Source organism: Haliaeetus albicilla, chromosome 12, assembly GCF_947461875.1.
Source record: "Haliaeetus albicilla chromosome 12, bHalAlb1.1, whole genome shotgun sequence".
Classification (NCBI taxonomy): domain Eukaryota; kingdom Metazoa; phylum Chordata; class Aves; order Accipitriformes; family Accipitridae; genus Haliaeetus; species Haliaeetus albicilla.
In genome coordinates this window covers 19,334,640-19,353,751 of record NC_091494.1, presented here as the reverse complement: position 1 = coordinate 19,353,751, position 19,112 = coordinate 19,334,640, and the positions used below count along the sequence as shown (strand labels likewise).

The 19,112-nt window shown below is 45.7% G+C and overlaps 1 protein-coding gene across 1 annotated transcript; it reads left to right on the top strand.

Annotated features, from left to right (window-relative positions):
- The first annotated feature begins 1,284 nt into the window (after positions 1-1,284).
- On the top strand, positions 1,285-18,565 carry FAH (fumarylacetoacetate hydrolase). The gene is made up of 14 exons (XM_069798425.1): positions 1,285-1,482; positions 3,956-4,066; positions 4,711-4,832; positions 5,958-6,007; positions 7,519-7,609; positions 8,147-8,244; positions 8,515-8,567; positions 9,974-10,073; positions 10,769-10,899; positions 11,666-11,741; positions 12,342-12,388; positions 13,378-13,479; positions 14,492-14,609; positions 18,343-18,565. Exons 1-14 carry the CDS (start codon positions 1,402-1,404, stop codon positions 18,420-18,422), a joined length of 1,260 nt encoding a protein of 419 aa, XP_069654526.1. The 5' UTR covers positions 1,285-1,401; the 3' UTR covers positions 18,423-18,565.
- The last annotated feature ends 547 nt before the right edge of the window (positions 18,566-19,112 follow it).

The following is a 19,112-nucleotide window of genomic DNA, read 5'->3' as shown; positions in this document are numbered from 1 at the left end:
TGAAAGAGTATATGGTCCTGATCCATAAGCTTGCATTTAGACTGGACATCCACCTTTCCCTCATGCTTAAGAATTGCATGTCATCTTTGTTTGCTTTGGCATTGGCTGTGTGTTATCATGGTGGTTGATCTGCTTCTCAATCTGGGTAACTAGTGAAGCTTTATATTTGGTGTCATCAGCTTGAGCTTAGCAGATGAACATTTTAATTAATACCAGCACGTTCACAGCACTACAAAACACTTGAGTAAATCTGTCTTCCCAAGATGCACACTGTGTATTTGAAACATGCTTTCAAGATGGTTTTGTTTTGGTTTTGGAATAAACAGGTTCTACCCAAGTCCTATAACCTTGGCATGAAAGCTCTTCACTGTGTTAAAAACATTTCCAACCATCAGTGGAATGGAGTTTTACCTTAGGTACAGGAGTTTTACGGAAGTTTGTGCTGGGCATTGTATTATTTAAATAAGACCCCCTTTCAAGCAGCACCATGTGAGCTTGCGTCTCCACTAGTGAAGAGCTGTCACAGATGGGCTGTCATCAATGCTGTTTTGTCATCTTACACTGAATATCTGGCTGTACAGCTTGCTGCATTTCTTCTAATGAGTCTTCTCTGCCAAGAAAAAAGAAGTCGAGCAGGAAACCCGTTCTTTGGTTTGGCAGTCACAAGCATCTAACCATTTTTACTGAAAAGGGATGGTCTTTGTTATTTAGTTCTAATTTCAAGGCTGTTCCCTTATCGGTTTCTACTTTTCCTGAATATGGGTGAATTTTCTCCTGCAGGTGGGAGAAAGCTGGGCCTGCAAGCAGAAAGACCAGCCTCCCTGGTCTTTACGGTTGGTTGCACATGTATCTCTGTGTTTAAGCTGCTGGAACCATCTGGAGAAAATGGAAGGACTCAGGTGCAGCATTACCAAACTGAAAAGCACACAAGTTGCAGTTTCAGGTGTGAGTTGTGCAACTTCTAAGGGTTGCTGGTGGAAGAACTGCTCAGTGTGGGCATAATCATTTCACCATCGCTCTGGCACATAAGGGACCCCTCGGAATGTAAATTAGCGGAGTTACCTCTGGTCTTAGAGCTGTCCCTGCAGCGATGTACCTGTTAAAAGAAGGCTGCAGTTTCATGTGAGGGTTTGCGGAGCAGGAAGACCCTGTTTCTGCACTGGTCCCTACCTTGCTGGGAACGGTTAACAGCTGCTGACTCATACAAACCTCTGGTACTAATTAACCGCAGGCAGAGGGGTGGGATGGAGACTGATCAGCGATTGGTTTGGGGCTGAGGACGGAGGGTGGGATTTGGTGCTCTGGGTTACAACATCTGGAGAGGACCATCATCTAGGAAGGCGCGTGGCAGCCCGGGAAGTGGGGGCTCTTGTCCGTAAGCAGGGACTGCTCGGTGTTAGCATGTCTTTCATCCAGGTAGACAAGGACTCGGATTTTCCTCTCCAAAATCTCCCCTATGGGGTTTTCTCCACTAAGGAGGAGGTGAGTAAGAGCAAACTTTGTCCTTGGGGTGTTGTAATTGTTCCGAGGCTATGAATAAGAGCAGAAATTCCCGGCAACCTGGGGTAAAGGAAAACTTCCCAGCCTGAGATGCTTGCACAGGCTTCCTGACTCAACAGCAAAACTGTAGCTGCCGCATTGTCTTTTTTCTTAATGTGGTTATTTTGATGACAGCTTCTTTAGAATTGCACAAAAGAGATGAAAAGTGTTCATACTTATGAGAAATACTTTGGCTAATACATAGAGTAGTTTTTGTGTGGTTTTGACTGTTTTTGTGAAATCATTAAATCTGCGTTTGATCCTTTCACTCTCGAAAGAGGCACAGCACAGTTCACGCTGACTTTTTTTTTAAACTCGATCCCTCATTTTTTTGTGACTTAGTATATTCACACTGTCACCCTTAAGGAGCCCCATTAAATATTTATTTTAATCTACTATTAATTCTGAAGTGTCCAGTCCCTTTTGCTCAACATGAACTGACACAAGGGAAAAGTGAAGTCTGAATTGAAAACACCGTATTTGCAAGCGAGTGTTGTCTTCTGGTCTGTTAGGAGCCTGTTCTTGGTGAGTTTGTTTGGTGGCTGCAAAAACGTTAAACCAGGGTGCAAAATACATTTCATTTCTGTCTTTTCAGCTGACCTGTTGTGTTTTGTTGGCCATACGTTTATGCAATGGTGCATTAAACATGTAAAAGTGTGTTAGGTTTAAAGCTGCGCCCCAAGGCTACAGATTAAACCATTTTCAGGCCTTATATTTTATAATCACGTAAGAAACAATGGTTCAACCTTTCTTCCAAGGAAGTAGCTCCCAATTCCCATTTTCATGAGAACTGAGCTCAGCTAGGCTGAACCTCACACCTCCGAGTGCCTGACGGGACAGAGCCCCAGAGCTGTGTCCTCCTGGAGAAAGGGAAATGAGCCAAGAGCTGCATCTCGGAAGGAAAAAGTAGAGGATTTATTTATCATTGTTCATGGAAACTTCATGATTATCTCCTGGTTTCTGCTGTCTCGGCTTATCCATGCAGGTTTAAAGAAAAAGAATTTAAACCCGAAGATTGTGTTTTCTGATGTGGTATTTTCCAAAGATAAAACCGAGATGGTTCATTTAATCTCTTCCTAGATGTGTGTGTTTTTATCTAGCAAGTTTGGATTACTTTTCTGCCTTCTCCAGTAACTGTTCTCTGACAAAAACGTCTTCGCTCAAACCCTATGAAAGGACAGGCAAGGACTTGTGGAAATTATTTAGGAAAATAATGTTCTAAAAGTAGCCCAATGTTTTAATGATTTCAAGCTAAAACAGTTGACGTCATTACTGACTATCCCAGTTACAAATTAACCTGACATGGCCTTTAGTTTTTTTCTGCAGGAATGTTTGCTGAATAAATAGTTGTTATTATCACATCTGGAATCTTGTTTAGAAATTAAAGGTTGAAAAATAGGTTTAATAGCGTGGATTTTCCTAGATGGTTATTCCCTTTGGGTAAGCTAGTTTTTGTAATGACTGTAACTAGTTTGTCTTTATTTGCCTAAAGACACCAATAATGGAAATTTGTCTTTGAACGCTGCAGCATTTTTATAACCCCCCCGTACAGCTGCAGCAGAGATGCAGTGGGATCGTCCGTGCTGCTCCCCCGCTGTCGCCGCTGGCTCCGCACGCGCTTGGCGCCGGCCCTGCGAGAGCTGCAGTGGATGAACAGGGTCTTTGTGCCTTAGGTTGCATCTGTCCGGCGACTGCAGCCACAATCTACCGTACATGTGGGAAGCTGTTCCTGTAGCAAGGATCTAGACTAGGGTTTGCATGCAAGTCGTGGGCTCCTTGCATGGCATGAGGGTGGGTTATGTAGGGCAGGCAGCCTCATTCAACGTGGTACAGAACTGATGTGGCTGAGCAAGATGCACTGTGTTCCCGATATCGTCAGTGGAGTCCAGAGCACCCTTCGTCTTCTGGGGAGCAACTCTGGTGCAGAAATGCCTGTTTCTTTCTCCAATTACATGGTCATAGGGATGAGATCAATCCTGCCCATAGCACACCTATGCTTCAGTTCCCCACCTGTAGGAGGAATAGCATTTTCCTACTTCACAGCGTATTTCAGATGTATGGACTTACTCTGCAATGCTTGTAAGGACAAATACCTGGGGGAAAGGGAGCAGGGAAAGAAACCTCTGCTTGTTGGCCTGTCCTTCGTCCAAAAGATGGGGACGAGGAGAAGGCTCTCTCCCACCCCTCGAGGTCTGCAGGGAGTCTGCAATGATGCTCTGCCTCTAGGTCTTAACATTTTTCAGCAGCCAGTCTCATCGACTAGCTTTTAATGGTCTGTTGCTGTGATATCAGACCCTCATCCCTGATGGATTAAACTCTCTGTGGTCGCTGTCTTCCCCCATGACCTGTCTGGAGGATTTGTGAGTACAAGCATAAACTCTTCTTCTCTTCCCCTCCTCCTCTTGCTGCTTTGCAGCCTAGGCACAGGCTCGGGGTAGCGATTGGAGACCAGATTTTGGATCTCAGCGTCATTAAACATCTGTTCAAAGGACCAGCTCTTGCCAAACATCAGCATGTCTTTGACCAGGTATTTATCAGTCTGTTGTTCTAATTTCCATGCACATTTTAGGGATATTCCATAAGCGATTTTAACAACTTATGGTGAGGTAATGCACATGAACTGGAAATGTGTCGTCAGGAGGGCTCTGTTTACAGGTGAAACTCATCACACCTGCAATAGCAAGGAGAGCAGAAGCATCGGGGGTCTGAAGAACATTTTTGCTGAAAGTTTCATCAGACTTTGGCAATGCAGGGGTCTGACACAAAGCCTAAACGTTACTTCAATCCCTCTTGTGCTTTCAGCACTTCCTGGCAAGGAATCGGATGGGTTTTTAATGACAGGCAGGTTGTGTTAGGGGTAAAGTTAAGTACAAATGACCTCCGGTTACAGCTAGTTGCGATATCAAAGCCGCGAAGGTCTCAAGTAGCGTGTTAGGACGGGCATGATGCAAACATGCAGCAGGTCCTGCTTCAGAGGACTTGGGGTGGGAGGATGGGAGCGCAGGCAGTTATGCACGGGGAGGATGGGCAACCTGGCAGCCACCGCTGCGTAACCCCGTCCCGCAGGCATTCGACCGCGGGATGAAAGTGCAGGGCATCTTCCATGCGTGTGAAGGTTAAGCAAAACGCGGTCTTTTATCTGCCACCCCACCTCTCTGTGTCGCCTGTCAGCCTACCCTGAATGCCTTCATGGGGCTGGGCCGGGCGGCGTGGACAGAGGCGAGGGCTTTTCTCCAGAAGCTGCTGTCAGCCGGCGAGCCGGCCCTGAGGGACAACGCGGAGCTGCGGAGAAGGTGAGGGTGCGGAGGTGACCTTTCAGCTGTGCCCTCTGTCACCCGGATCGCTCCTTGGCACCAACATCGAAGGTCTGGACGTGGCCCCCTGCCACCTACGTGGGAATTAACTGGGATTTGAGCATGTTGAGATCTTCCCTCAATCAAGTCTCTGATTAATCCTTTAGCTGCCCGCAGATCCGGGGTGTCAACCTCCACCTGGGAACACCGAGATCTTCCCTGGGGTGTGCCCAGAGCTGCTGCCTCTCTGTGGAGGGCTGAGCTGGGCTGCCCGGGGGGGCAGGCGTGGGGCCAGGCTGGCCCGCAGACCCCCTCCCCTCCGCCACGGCCTTTGGTGAAGACGGGGCTGCAAGGGTCTCCACTCCACCTCTCCCACCTCCCCCAGCACTGCCCTGCCTGTCCCGCCTGGAGCATCTTCTGGCATGGGGACACCCATCCAATTGCTCCTCAGAAACCGCCTGACTTCGCTAAAACCAAATCTGTTGTCGCAAATTGGCTTCAGATACGGGGCAGCGCGCTGGTGTAGGAGTGGGAGGGGAGGGTTGTGCTCCGCTCTGTGCCGCGCTGACAGAAAATGTGTCCCCCCGTTAATCACGCACCTTCTTGTTTGTCCGGAGTGATGCTTGAAACGCTGCGAGCGCCTGACCGGCAGCAAGCAGGAGCTGTTCCTCCCTGTCTTGCCGGAGCGATTTAGGCACACGCGTGCGGGAGAGGGGTTGAACTGCTGCTTGACACAGGGACCTTCCCTGAGCAGGCCCAGTGGTTCAAACTGAGCACCCTGAGAGCTGCGTCCCGTAAAATCATCCTTTCCACACAGCAGGGGCAGCGGTGACCTGCTCAGCTGTGTGCGTGGGCATGGCGTGTTTCTCTGTGCCCCGGGGAAACCAGCTAGCTCGCCTCCAGCATCCCTCCCTTCCCACTCGCACGCTGATGGATGCTCCTTTCGGTCGTAACCATCCCAGCAACAGCAGCTTGGTTTCTGCGAGGGGTTTTTGCTGCAAGGCTTTGCAAAATAAATTAAGGAAGGAGCTAGGAGAGAGAGTCAGCCTCTTACATGCGTATAAACCACTTACAGGCGGGAGCTGCAAGTTTTCTGAGAGCTGAAGTTGTCATTTTTCATTTCAGAGCATTTGTACCTCAAGCTTCTGCGATGATGCACCTGCCAGCCAGCATCGGTGAGTCTGCCGCAGCTGAGGGCTGCTCAGCGCTGCCCTTTGCTCTTGCCTGGAGAAGCTGCTTTCTTCCAGCTTGCTCAGACAGACAGATCATAAGCTGTGACAGGGAATGGGTTTTGCAGAAGCCAGAAGTAGATTATTGTACGTAATGAAAGGTAGGTGCTGTCTGTGGCACAAGAATAAAAGCTGGCGGAAGCTCAATAGCAGCCAGAAAATTCCTGGATGCAGTTTTCACTAAATCAGGGTTGTCTGGTGCTACCTAACTCTTGTGATCAGAGTGGTGTCACCAGAGGCCTTTGTGACTAGGGCCAGGGAAGAAACACTTGTTCAGTTTCCAACATATTCCCCATATGCTATCAGAAAATAATTCAGATCTTCCAAAGTTTTGCAAGGCAAGTACTCCGGCATAGCCTCATAAACAAGCATGAGTCTCTGCTCCTGGACTATTACTCTGCATCCCAAATCTTACCTCCATTCCCATGAGGCCGTGGACTGCTTTGGAATTAGTGTATCCAAATAGATATATAAATATTTTCCTGTTTTTAACAGAAATTTATATTAGGACCCAAACCAACTTGATCAAAAATCACTCGAGGGTTATGACCTTCACAGGAGCAGGGATGTGAACTCGCCCATTTCCCAGCCAAGCCCTGCTCCTGCTGGACTTTTGGCTCTCATGGGGCACAGCCCTGGTTTGGGACAAAGGCTAGCCTAGCCCAAAGGAACCATAAGGAGTTTCCATAGATGTGATACCTTCCTGAAAATAGTTTCAGGTTGAATATGTCTAGTCAAAAAATTGCTGGCTCCTAGCACTTGTGAGTGCTGTGAATGAGAGCACTGCCCTGGTAACATCACATTGGCTGTATCACGCAGCTACAAGTAAAAATTCAGGTTTCCACTACACTTACGTTCAGCCCTCTCCTGTGCATGATTCGTGCTTGTCCTGAGAGCAAGCACTGGCTGTATCCTCTGCTGGGGCTGCAAGATAACTTGCTGAACTTGCAAAGCAACTTAATGTAGTGTAAATGCCCCCTCCCAAGTTGAGTTTTTCCCCTAAAAGCTCTGATTTCTCTTTAATCTGAAAGGTGGGGAGCTGTTTGCCAGGGATGGCAGCAGAGGGCAGCAGATGTCCTGAGTATGAGCCGATTCTCTCCACCTGGGTACCACTGGCAAGACAAAAAGAGCAGGGGGATTCGGCTTGCCTCTGGAAAGCTGGCTGCCTGCTGCTTTACGTCCTTGCGCTTTCCCCCCCCTCTTTTCTACTGGAGGCTTCAAAAACAAGGCCGGTTTTGTATGCAAAATTTATAGTTAACTGCTAAACATCACCTTTATGCTATTAATTACATCCCTGTGCTAATAATATTAAATGTTGCTACATGCCTCTGCTTAGCGCTCTCACTGTCTCGTTTTCTGCTCTTTTCATTGCCAGCAGCGTACTCTGTGCTTTAGCCCCAGCAGATGAGGGACTTTCCTACCATTGATCACTATTTTATGGGCTTCTTTCCATGCAGGAGATTACACTGACTTCTATTCTTCACGCCAACATGCCACAAACGTTGGCATCATGTTCAGGGGGAAGGAGAATGCTTTGATGCCTAACTGGTGGGTAGTTCAGGTTTTTCTCTGGTGCAGCGTTATTTTGCATGCTTATCTGTAATATATAATTTTTTAAAGATCTGAGGAGTCTTTCAGCAAAATACTGATATCAATTCATAGCAGATGAGACTCTGTACTGTCAAGAGTTCAAAAACAGAACTGAAAACCACTTTTCTCAGCCTTAGCTGAATCTGCACTGCATTTCTTGCAGCAGCCGCACTGATTACAATGCAGCCCTCTGGTTCAAAGACAGATGAAGCTAAGAAATTGTTTTTTGCTGAACGACAAGAAAGCAGGGTTTAAGCTCCAAGGAATTAAGTGGAGCAGTAGCACAGAAGTGCATTAACACAGCCACATGGCTTTGGATTATAGTTTGTTCATGTCTTTATCTCAGAGCAAGTAAGGTGCAAATGTCAGTGCACATCTATGCGGAGCGCTCTCCTTGTACCTTGCACCCCTGTGGTGCTTCTACCCTGAAAAGCTGCTCTGGATGGTGATGGTTACGTGGCTAACCCACACTCTGTGATGATGCTCTTTCACAAGGCTGCACTTACCTGTCGGTTATCATGGCCGGGCATCGTCCGTTGTGGTGTCGGGGACACCAATCCGGAGACCTGTGGGGCAAATGAGACCTGACAATGGTGAGTCCATGGTAGGCTTTTAATGTGGCGGTGGCTTTTTTTTTTTTTTTTTTTTTTTTATTTTTCTTCCACATCACAGAATAGTGGAGAGGAAGGGTCTGGGATGCCTTGTCTAAAGCCCAGCCTGGGGTCAGGGCAAGAGAAAGTCCTGAGTTAAGTCCATCTTGTGTTTGCAAGCCAAGCAGCATCAGCTGCTCTGTTTCTTCTGGCTGTTACTTTTATTTCCCTACCTGCCTCCCTGTCGTAAAATACTCTTTCTTCCACCCACAGATAAACCTCCAGTGTTTGGTGCTTGTAAGCGTCTGGATATTGAGTTAGAAATGGTAAGGTGGGGCTTTTTTTCCATACCACTTGTAAAACATTAAAATAGAAACAGGGAAGAAAAGGTAGGTTTAGCTTCTAAAATGAATGTCTCATAAGGTCCATTCCTGTGTTTCCCTCTGAGCAGTCTATGCAGCAGGCAATAAAGATTTCTAGGGGGGAAACCTTCCCTTCCGACAAGTTGCAGGGTGCATTACCTCATTGAGTGGTTTGCTAATATAACTTTCAGGCTGGAAACAGCTCGTCTGGCCAAACCTGAGCACTAGTGCGGCTGTCTGGAAGCAGGCAGGCACAATTTTTTTTATCAGACACGACAGCCTGTTATCTGGTTAGAAGTTACCTCTGCACTGCAGCCATGGTCTTTTAATGGATGCTGGGGATTTTGGAAATACAGGCTGTCTGCGCCTTGAGTCTAGAGCAAAGGAAGTGTTCTTGGGAGTACAATTCAAACTCCTTATTCTTCTGGCTGGAAAGATGAAACCTGTGCTGCGGGTGTTGTAACAAAACATCCCTCTAAGCTGCACCTTCTTGTGGCTTAGTGTAGTCCAGAAGGGAGAGTTTTATAGGATTGTTCATTATGATTTATATGACTTATATAATTTTTATACAATTTATTCCCCACCTCTCCCCTTAAAAAAAAAGTGGAAGAAGTCTAATATTAAGGGAAATGGTACTAAAAATGGACTGAAAGCCTGTAATGCTGTATGCTTTGCAGATCAATGCTATGAAGTGGGAGGCAGTCCCATAAAGTGGGGTACACAAAGTGCTGTTATACCTCTGCTTTGCAGCCTGAGTTTTACCGCTGGCTGCTGTGAGAGCGGATTTAGACTGATGAAGGCTTTGGAAGAAAAACCTTCCACATTGTTGGCAGAAAGTGACAACTGAGATTCCCTGTAGAATTCTGCTACACGCTCAGGCTGTACGTTTTCTAAGGGAGCAAGTGCAGGCACGCAGTTCATGACCTGTTTTACTTAGTGGGCACATTTGTCTACCTGCCTCCTCTTCCCCACTGTCATGACAGGCTCCAGCTGCATTCAGCATCCCCTTGGATGACTCTAAACTCTTTCCTGTTCGCCGTCTGCAGCAGAGTCACTTCAGTGGGCAAACCTGTTCTGCATCCGGATTGTAATTAGGAGGGACCATTTTTGCTCCTGTGTTTTGACAACATCATGCCCTTGTTTAATGACTGTCTCTTAGCAACACAGTGCTTTTAGGTATTTCAAGCCTGCCAGCTTCATGGAGGGGAAGAAAGAGGGAGTAGGCCATAGGTTTTGTCTAATTGTGTACGGGAAATGATGCAAAATCCCATCCTGTCCAGCCTCTGTTGCTTGTGCGTGTAACCCTCTGTGCAGTAAAGATTTTTAGCTTCAAAAACTTCCTTAACTAACATTTTGCTTTTCAATTTCAGGCGTTCTTTGTAGGTCCTGGAAACAGGTATGGGGAGCCAATTCCTATCAGCAGAGCCCAGGAGCACATCTTTGGGATGGTCCTTATGAATGACTGGAGCGGTAACCGGTGCTGCGGGAGTCTGCCTGGAGAGGGGGTTACAGTGTCACGGGAAGCCGTAGCTAGGGAGAAATTACACATTTTAATAGTAGAATAGTGATCATTGAAACCACTGGGTACAGTTGAAAGGGATGAAAATGAAAGGCTGTCTGCATTTCTCAGGCTCTATCTCAATCCATCTTCAATCAATCTGTAGAACCAGAAATTGCTGCCTAATGAAGATTTATTTACTTATGAAAGAGCTAATATCAGTCTAGTTTCTTCTGGGCAGGAATGGAGCAGCCCTAAGGATGGTGATTCCAACAGAGGATTGATTTCAACGGCAGCAATAGGAAAAGAATTTGGCAATCACAAATCCCTCAGTCTCTGCATAGATTTAACTAGTTGAAACTGGCCCTATGACTGGCATGGACCATTAGCTGGGTGTAAAAGCATTAACTAAACTGGGGATAAAAATACTGGTTATATGGGGATGGCCTGACTTGTTTTAATTATTGCTGACTTCTTCCTAATCTAGCTGGTCTAAGAAAATTGGTCTGAGGGTCTGAAAAGGATGGATTTAAATCAGGATTTGGGCACAATGGCTAGAAAAGGGTGGTGATAACATTTCCAATCCGTGTTACTCTTTCACAGGTGTGATGGCTGTGCAACTCCTAGGATATGTCTAACAGCATTGCTTTGAATTTTCTCTTCCTAGCCCGCGACATCCAGAAATGGGAATACGTTCCTCTGGGTCCATTCCTGAGCAAAAGCTTTGGCACAACCATCTCTCCTTGGGTTGTTACCATGGAAGCTCTCATGCCATTTGTGTTGCCAAACCCTGTCCAGGTTAGCAAGAGAAAGGGCTGAAATAAAGGAAAAGCAGTGCTAGAAAAATCTCAGCAGAACTGGTAGGTCCCATCAGTAGAAATCACTGAGCTGTACCAATGCCAAGCACTTTCTTCATAGAGTTTACAAGCGTGATCCTGCTTCCAAACATGTGAAGGCACCCTGGGCCCTCTGAGATCAAATGCTCATTGATTGTCACTGGTGCTGGCACATGGTGCCCTGAGCTGTCATCCTGCTTGCTTGAGCAGGGCAGAAAAATCATCTCCTTTAAAACACCTGGAAAATAAACTGATCAGAAAGCTTCTTGTTAGCGTTGGGTAGCACTTAGCATCCAGCAAGCAGTGGAGAGAGAGGGGACTCAAGCCAAAGCACTTTGTTCAAGTATTTCCAGTTGTCTGCATTATGTAGAGGTTTAGTTAAAATTGAAAAAGATAATAAAGAGTCTTGCAGAGAACTCACCTTCTTCTCTGTGCAGGCACAGAGCGAAGGTATGCTAGCACTGTATTTGTTTTGGATTAACGTCCGTGCCGTAATGATGGTGCCCACATGCAGAAAACTGAATCAGATTATATGGGTATCACATCTGTTCAGAAAGATCTTTGAAAGTGTGTGCATGAGAGCAAGCAGAGCAATAATCTGAGCTCTAACAACAGTGAAGTAAATGGGGTGTGCAGCACAGGCTGGTTAAACAAAAAGTCACTGGGACGGCTTGTAGAATTTTTCCTTTCTGTTTGTTTAGATTGTGATGCCTTTTATATGCTTTTAGGATCCCAAGCCACTGCCCTACCTTCAGGATAAAGAACCCTACACTTTCGACATCAAGCTCTTTGTTGCTATTAAAGGTACAGCAATGCTGAGTGGGTTATAAAGCTGAAATTGCCAATTAAGGAATGCAGAACCACCACGTATTTCAGACAATTTGCTCTTGGCTCTGCAGTCCTCTTTTTCCATCTTTGCCCAGATTGCCTCTGTCAGAGAAAGAGGCAAAGCTCTTCATGCTCCCCGTTGGCCGTGCAGCAACGTGTCAAGGAGGGAATGACTCCCAGATGATGAGCTTACGGTGAGGAGGGTCCCTGTGGGCTCTGCCTGCATGGGCAGGGGTAAGCAGGGCATGGAAAGAGCAGACGTATGTGGGATTCAGATGTTAACCCAGCTCAGACCCCCAGCTCATGGCCCCGCTGACCGGTAGGTCCAGGTGTTGCTCCTCTAGTAGAGCAGAAAGTAGGAAATGGGCAGCTTGATGCTACCCTGGTGCCATCCACACGCTTGTTTTCTATGAAATGCTGGCCTTCCTATCAACGGAAAAGCTTATTTCTTGTTTCTTGCTAGGCATTACAATGATAAAAGAAGTCTCTATCCATCTGTAAAATCAAAAGACTCCAACATCTTTCATCCAACACAAACAAATTTCTTCCCTGTTTCTTATTGTTTATTTTCTGCAGGAGAAGGAATGAACATGCCAACTACTATATGCAGATCCAATTTCAAGGTAAGACTGCAGTATCTTTTACTTGTTTGAAATCCTGCTGATGCCACCAGCTCCAGCCTTGGGCAATTTCAAACACCGATTTTTGCGTTAGCTGAAGATCAAACCTGGTGCGTGTGTGCATAGGGGACAGAGGGAAAAGAGCGGAGGGTGGTGATGGTTCACCCTTGCTGAGAGGGAAACACCTGAATGCTGGAGCACTGAAGAAGGGGGCAGCTCTTTCTGCTGCTCGGTTTAGGGTGCTCAGCGCGCCATAAGTTGTGCGCTCATTTAGCAGGGAGCAGTGAAAGCGCAGGACTCCCAGGCAAAGGGAATTGCCCCTTGCCCTGCTGAGGCGCAATACAGCTTCGCAGTCACGGCTGGTAAATTAGATGCAGACTTGCTGCTGCAACACCGCTCTGAGCCCGGGTCTGCCCCGGCCTCTCTGCGGGCAGCGTGGTGGCTCTGCCTCTACAGGCTGATTGAAACCAGGAGGTATATGTCCCAGCTGCAGGATTTCTCAATCAATTTTATATTCACTGTCGGTTCTTTGCATAGTAATTACCTCAATCAGTAAATCAGTAGTCAGCAAATCAGTAATAAGGAGATTTTTCTATAAAGCCATTAAAATACTGAACTTAATCATGGATCCTGGGTCAGCAGTGCTGGCCTTAAAGAGGAAGAAGAGGAGAAATGACATCCAGCTGAAAGAAGAGAAATTTTAGGGGACTAAATTGCATGTTAAAGTACGTGTTTTATATGCACATAGCAGCTCCTAGTCGTCATTTAGAAAGCAATCAGCCAGGCCACAGTAACTACTGAGAATGCAGCACTAAGTAACTGTGGAGGTTGCTTTTAGGCTGCTGAAGGTTCCTGATTAAATAAGGAAACTTTTCATTAGGGACAGTCTTACCAGCATCATCCCAAGAATGCAAGACATTCTGCATAGCCTAATGGCATGCGAGAGAGGTTTGTCCTTCATTGCTTTAACACCCTCTTCCTCCTTCCTCCAGCACATGTACTGGACCATGAAACAGCAGCTGGCTCATCATTCGATCAATGGGTGCAACCTCAGACCCGGAGACCTCCTGGCCTCCGGCACGATCAGTGGACCCGTAAGTGTTTAAATAATGACAGTCACTGGGAACTGGTCAGCAATCAAAAACCAGCTGAGCAGGGCTTTGAGTCTAAGCCCTGTTTGATTTGAGCAGCCATGAAAATATCTGCAGTTCTTTCCTAGGCACTTTGGGCCGATGCTTTGGTAGCCCCCAAATCACATTGAGAAGTGGTGGGGTTTTTGTTGTTATTGGGTTTTGGTTTTTAATCTCTCCTGTACTCCTTTCCCTAAGAACTATTTTACTACTGATGCAAATTAATTTCTGTGCACAAGCATCCACACGGCCCATTTACGCTCTATGAAATGCAGCATTTCAGTTTCTGAAAAGAATGTAAAAGGTGCATGGGTATAACTTCTAGTTTCTCTAATACTGCATATTTGGAGCTAGTTTCACAAGCTATTATTCCCCTTGAACTGCCGTACAGACAGCTGGTGCAATATATGGGTAACTTGCACTTTCTGAAACATCACCTGTAAATCCTGTTCATGCTCTCTGAAAGACAGCCTCAGGTAAGATGTTTCCAAGTTGGGATACCTATACTTCCATTCTGAGCATTTCTCAAGTGCCTTTTGCTTCCTTCAAACTATTGTACTGCAGATTGACATTAAAGACTTATAAACATTTGCCAGTTTTGCTCTTCTGAAGAATAAAATGTAAATAAAAATCCGAAACGTGACTACGTAAAAGCACTGGATTTGTAGAAGTGCCCTCGATTTGTTTCCATTCTTGCTGTAGCAGACCCAAACTACTTTTACAGTGTTTAGCACTATGTTAAACACACCAGATGATAACAGCTGTAAGCATGACTGCTTATAGCCAGCAAGCAATTAAAATGCAAAGGCAGGAAAACAAACCAATGCATCAACGAATTGCATCAACGAATTACATCAACAGCAAATCTCTGTTCTACAGAGCTAACATGCTTGTGTGTCTACTTCCAGCAGCAAGTAGCTGAACAGCAGGACAGATACTAAAAAGTTATTTATTTGTTTATGAACTCTTGCTGCAGGAGCCGGAGAGCTTCGGCTCCATGCTGGAGCTGTCCTGGAACGGAACAAAAGAAATCCCTCTTGGCAGTGGACAGTCTCGTAAATTCCTGCAGGATGGAGATGAAATCATTTTGACAGGTAATGGCCGAACAACTGCTCTTACACTGCACCGAGGACATGTTTCCATAGATTGATCCCAGTAGTGTAAGAGCCTGGCGGGGAGATGGGCTATTCTGCACATACCTGGCATGCAAGCACGGTCGTTTCCATTCTACCCGTCAGGAGGCAAAAGCAGGTGGATTGAAATTTCCCTGCAATAAATGCTTTCTGGATTAGATTATTTGCTTTGCTAAGTACTTAATGATCTTGCTATGCCTGTGTGCGAGTGCTAAGGGGTTGATGGAGGTAGGTTTGCCTTTATTGGCAAAAATATCCTGGGACTAGAAGCAGTTGATGTATTGTTGCCACCATGGTCCAAGTTTGCATGTAGAGCAGAGCTTGGCAAATGCTGAAAAAAGTTATTTTGCAAATAATATTTCATTTGTAACATACGCGTATTCAATGAAGTGTGTTGCAAATCAAATATGTGGGAAACAGCATGAAGCCTGCTAGAGCAGCTGACCAGCTCCCCTCTAAAAAGGGCTGTGCTTGAGAGCTGTTTCATGCTGGGCCATGGTTTTAATTTTCATCTTGATAAACTAAGGATTTTATGACTTAAAACCTACCGTGGTGTTTTGTGATCTAAATCCCACTCCTACTTCTTTTAATCCAAAGACTAGTGCAAAACAAATCTATTTTTTCCTTTCCTCTCATCTTGTCAACTCCTTTATGGCTTTGATGTGGCAAATATTTGGCAAGAACAGCCATGAGAAACTTTTGATTCAAGCCTGTATATGTCTTTGCTATGTTGCCTACTGAATTTTTAGAGAATATCTTGTGGCACGTTGTGCATCGTCACATGAGACCCAGCCAGTGCCACACCTGGCTCTGAGCAACTCCATCACGCTGATGTGATCAGAGATAGTCTGCACAGAGAACAAAACAGCTCAAGCGATGAGAAAATACTTGCAGTTGTGACTTAGGGCAGAGAAAATGTGAGTGACTAATGCCTATGCAGCAACCTGAAGGACATTACGGTGTGATGCTAGTATGCGTTCACATACCTGTGCCTGCTTAATCCAACCAGGGCTTTTAGGATTTTTGCCAAAACAGTCTTAAATTTCTCATTTTTTTCAGAAAGCTTTTTAACAAAAACCAAGAACTTTTATGTGATGAAAAAAAAAATACATATGCATGTATTCCAGTCTCCCAGTGATGGCTCTATAAGTGGTTTTGGTAGTGCTGCAGCCAGAGCCCCAGTGCCTCCTGTCTGGCAGACTACACAATAGCTTTGAAAATCATGTTTCTGTGAGGTGCTGCCAGTTTTGCAGAGGAAGATGCTGAGACAGTTGGAGATTGAATTGTACTGGAGAGAGCTGTAGGGGATGAAACTGAGGAGTGCCCAATACCTCTGACATCCTTCAGCCTCCCAACAACCCAGTGACTACTCATGCTGCAATGTGTAGGCATCTGACACTACTCTCCATAGGCTCCCTAGACATTCAGTGCAGAGAGACACTCCTCGAGCTATTCAGAGTACCACATTGCCCTCCAGAGTTGCCGATCTCACTCCAGTAACTCTGCCAGGAGCCCTAAATTAGGGTACAGTTAGGTATTGTGAAAGTCCCTTTGTAGTTACATGTTGACATCCTTATTGGCAATGAGCACCTAGCAGTTTGGGAGCTTCTGGCACAAGGTGGTCAGCTGAGGATCAAACGGGACTAGACCGTGACCCATGTTGTTCTTCATGCCCAGAACAAGCTCTGTTACTTAAATAAATATTTTAAATCCTGAATGTTTTAATCTTTAAAGATGGCACGACGGCATTGTTGTTAACCTGGATGAAGGCGTCGTTGCCCCGGTGGGACAGTACTGTGTTAATCAGTCTGCCGTGCTATTTTACACCAGCGACAGTTTGTGATTGTAGTGATCAGGGCATCGTGCCATTCGTGAGAGCCAGGTGCTGCTGGGCCTGTCTGCTGGGGCAGCTTGGGATCTGCTCCTATTTAGTGATGTATGGCAGGTCCAGTGCCTTAGGGCACCCTGGAGGCAGGGCTGGTGCTATTGCCTCCTCTCCCGAGGCAGTGCCATTAGCTCTTGCCAAGTGCCTAACCCATAATTTCTAGTCTCCTATTTCAACTTTGTGTTCTCCCTCCCCTTGTGGGAGCTATTTCAGAGCCCTAACAAATAAAAGGAGAGAAATATATCTTTCCCAAGAAGTGCGTCTCGGGGAGGGAGTGTTGCAAGGGAAGGGCTTGCTGATGGTGTGCTGCAGCCGGCTGCAAAAATCTCTCTGTAGCTCCTTGGCACTCTGCTCAGGCCGATGCTGCTGGCAGCACAGAGCTTGCTTTGTTAAATGTGCCGCTCCTTGGTCCTGCTCTAAATCATAGTTGACACCGGGGGTAACTAAACTAGACTGAAATAATAAGCTGGCGCTTAAAGGAAAGCTGGCAATGAAGCCTAATGAGACAAATGGAACCTGAGCTGAGCCTTAAAGCAAGTGTCTTACTCAAGTATTGCTTACGAATGAGGATTACCCAGCAGATACTGGGATGGTGTCTGTGGGCAGGCTGCTACACAAGCACTTACAGACACTGCTGTCCTTGGAAAAACTTTATTTCAGCCTGGCTGCACTGTGGGTTAGAGCTGGCAGGGTCTGTCCTCATCGCTGCAATAACTTTGGCTGCCCTGCAGCCGGAGCCCACCCATCCTCCCCTTCCTCGGAAGAGGTTTCCACTGCTCCGTGCTAGGGGCGGGAATTAGGGTTAAGGTCTGGTCTGTTCAGCTCCCTTTTGGCTTCTCGAAGGCAGCTGGTTTTTATCACATGCAGGGAAGATGATGTATTCCATTATTTTAGGAAAATCCATCTCTAACTATGAAATCAGTCCTTAAAACACAGCATATGCCACTTGTGTCCTTCCTTTGATCAGCTGTTGTAGCAGAGAGCTACAGTAGGTCTCCTCAGCTGTTTCTTCCCAGAATAGTCTTCCCAGATGGGCCAGAAGCCCCTGGCTGTGTCCCCTCCCCTCCTTCATCTGCAGCTTTGCTAACGGATGCTGTTTCTGGAGCAGCTCCGCTGGCCCGTGGCAACAAGAGGCTCTGCGGCATCTCCGTCCTAATGTCATCTCTCCCATCATGCAGGAGTAGGGAGAGATTGAATCGTCTTGTAGTTAGAGATGTTGTCACAGGCCGGTAACTTCAGCAGCAGTCAGCAGACCTTCAGTGCCTGTTTATATAACAGAGGATAAATGAATATTTTGAGTCAGATGCTGAGTTTCTCATGGAACTAAACTAGATTTTAGCAAGCAAAACAGATTCTGCAAGGGTAGGTCCTGCTGTTTGAGGGAGTTTAATGATCATCTTTCTGGCTATAAGCGTCCCAGTGTCTCAAGAGCAGTCCTAATGCTGCAGAAAGAGAATCCAGAGTTACTTTATTAATTGCAAGGCTGGGCAAGGCAGCGAATCAGCTTGTCAGTTAGATGGATGATGCTGCAGGTTAGGTTTGAAAACAGAAATATTGCACATCTTGTTTGCTCTTTGATCAATTCACTGAACTTGCTTATTGCCATGTTTAACATTTTGTGCTGCTTTTTTTTTTTTTTATATTCCTGGGCTACTTGAACTCTTCCAGGTGTTCTTTTTTTTACCCCTCATTGCATTTCTGAAATGTTTCCACTCATTTTTTAGTCTCTTTATGCCTTCATTCACTTTTATTCCTGGTAAAATCCTGCTGTCCTTACAAAACAAGCTGTCTGTTGTTTTCTGGCCCTAGGTTACTGCCAGGGCAATGGCTTCCGTGTGGGATTTGGCCAGTGCTCGGGAAAAATCCTTCCAGCCCTGTCGGATCCATGATGACTGGAGTAAGGTGACATATGAGGAGGAGGGTCTCTCCCCCCACCTCTAACAGTCAGGCTGCTTTATTCAGATTTATTATTTTTATATGAGTGATTGGAATCTTATTCTTTTTAATTATCAATAAATATCTTAAAGATGAATGTGTCTCTCTGGTGCAATAAGAAAAGGATTTCAATGCTAGCTTAAAATTCTCAGGATAAGATGATCGAAATGGAAAGTGAGATTCTTAAGTCTTATATTAATTTTTTTTCATAATTATAAAAAGAAGCTTTCAAGTAAACTTAAATATTCAGAGTACTAGTTGATGGTAACAGGTGAGATTGCATGCTGACTTCTTTTTTTCACAGTGTTAATATGCTGGAGGTAGAATCCTGAAGGTGAGTTGCATATGGATGCTGAAAACTTGTAGAGCATCCTCAATAAAAGAGAGTTACATGAATATGCCCTAAACTAATTTGTAACAAAGCAACTTGCAAATGGGATAATCAATACAACTGAAAGCAACAGGAAAGCAAACCAAAAAAGTACTAGACAAACTAACAACCTTTTAAAATAGCGAAAACAGAAATTGTGCTGTACAAAAAAACCCAACCCACCACCAAACAACTAATGCTGACCAAGAAGGCTCAGCGCTGAACTCCTGCATCTTAGAAAGAAAACCTGTGCAGGCTTTGGATTTCAACCCTT

Excerpts from the sequence above, each read along its gene's own strand:
- FAH (XM_069798425.1), top strand. The coding sequence starts at position 1,402 with ATGTCTTTCATCCAGGTAGACAAGGACTCGGATTTTCCTCTCCAAAAT. Across the intron at positions 4,833-5,957 it reads AACGCGGAGCTGCGGAGAAG|AGCATTTGTACCTCAAGCTT; the intron begins GTGAGGGTGCGG and ends TTTTCATTTCAG. Across the intron at positions 13,480-14,491 it reads CCGGCACGATCAGTGGACCC|GAGCCGGAGAGCTTCGGCTC; the intron begins GTAAGTGTTTAA and ends CTCTTGCTGCAG.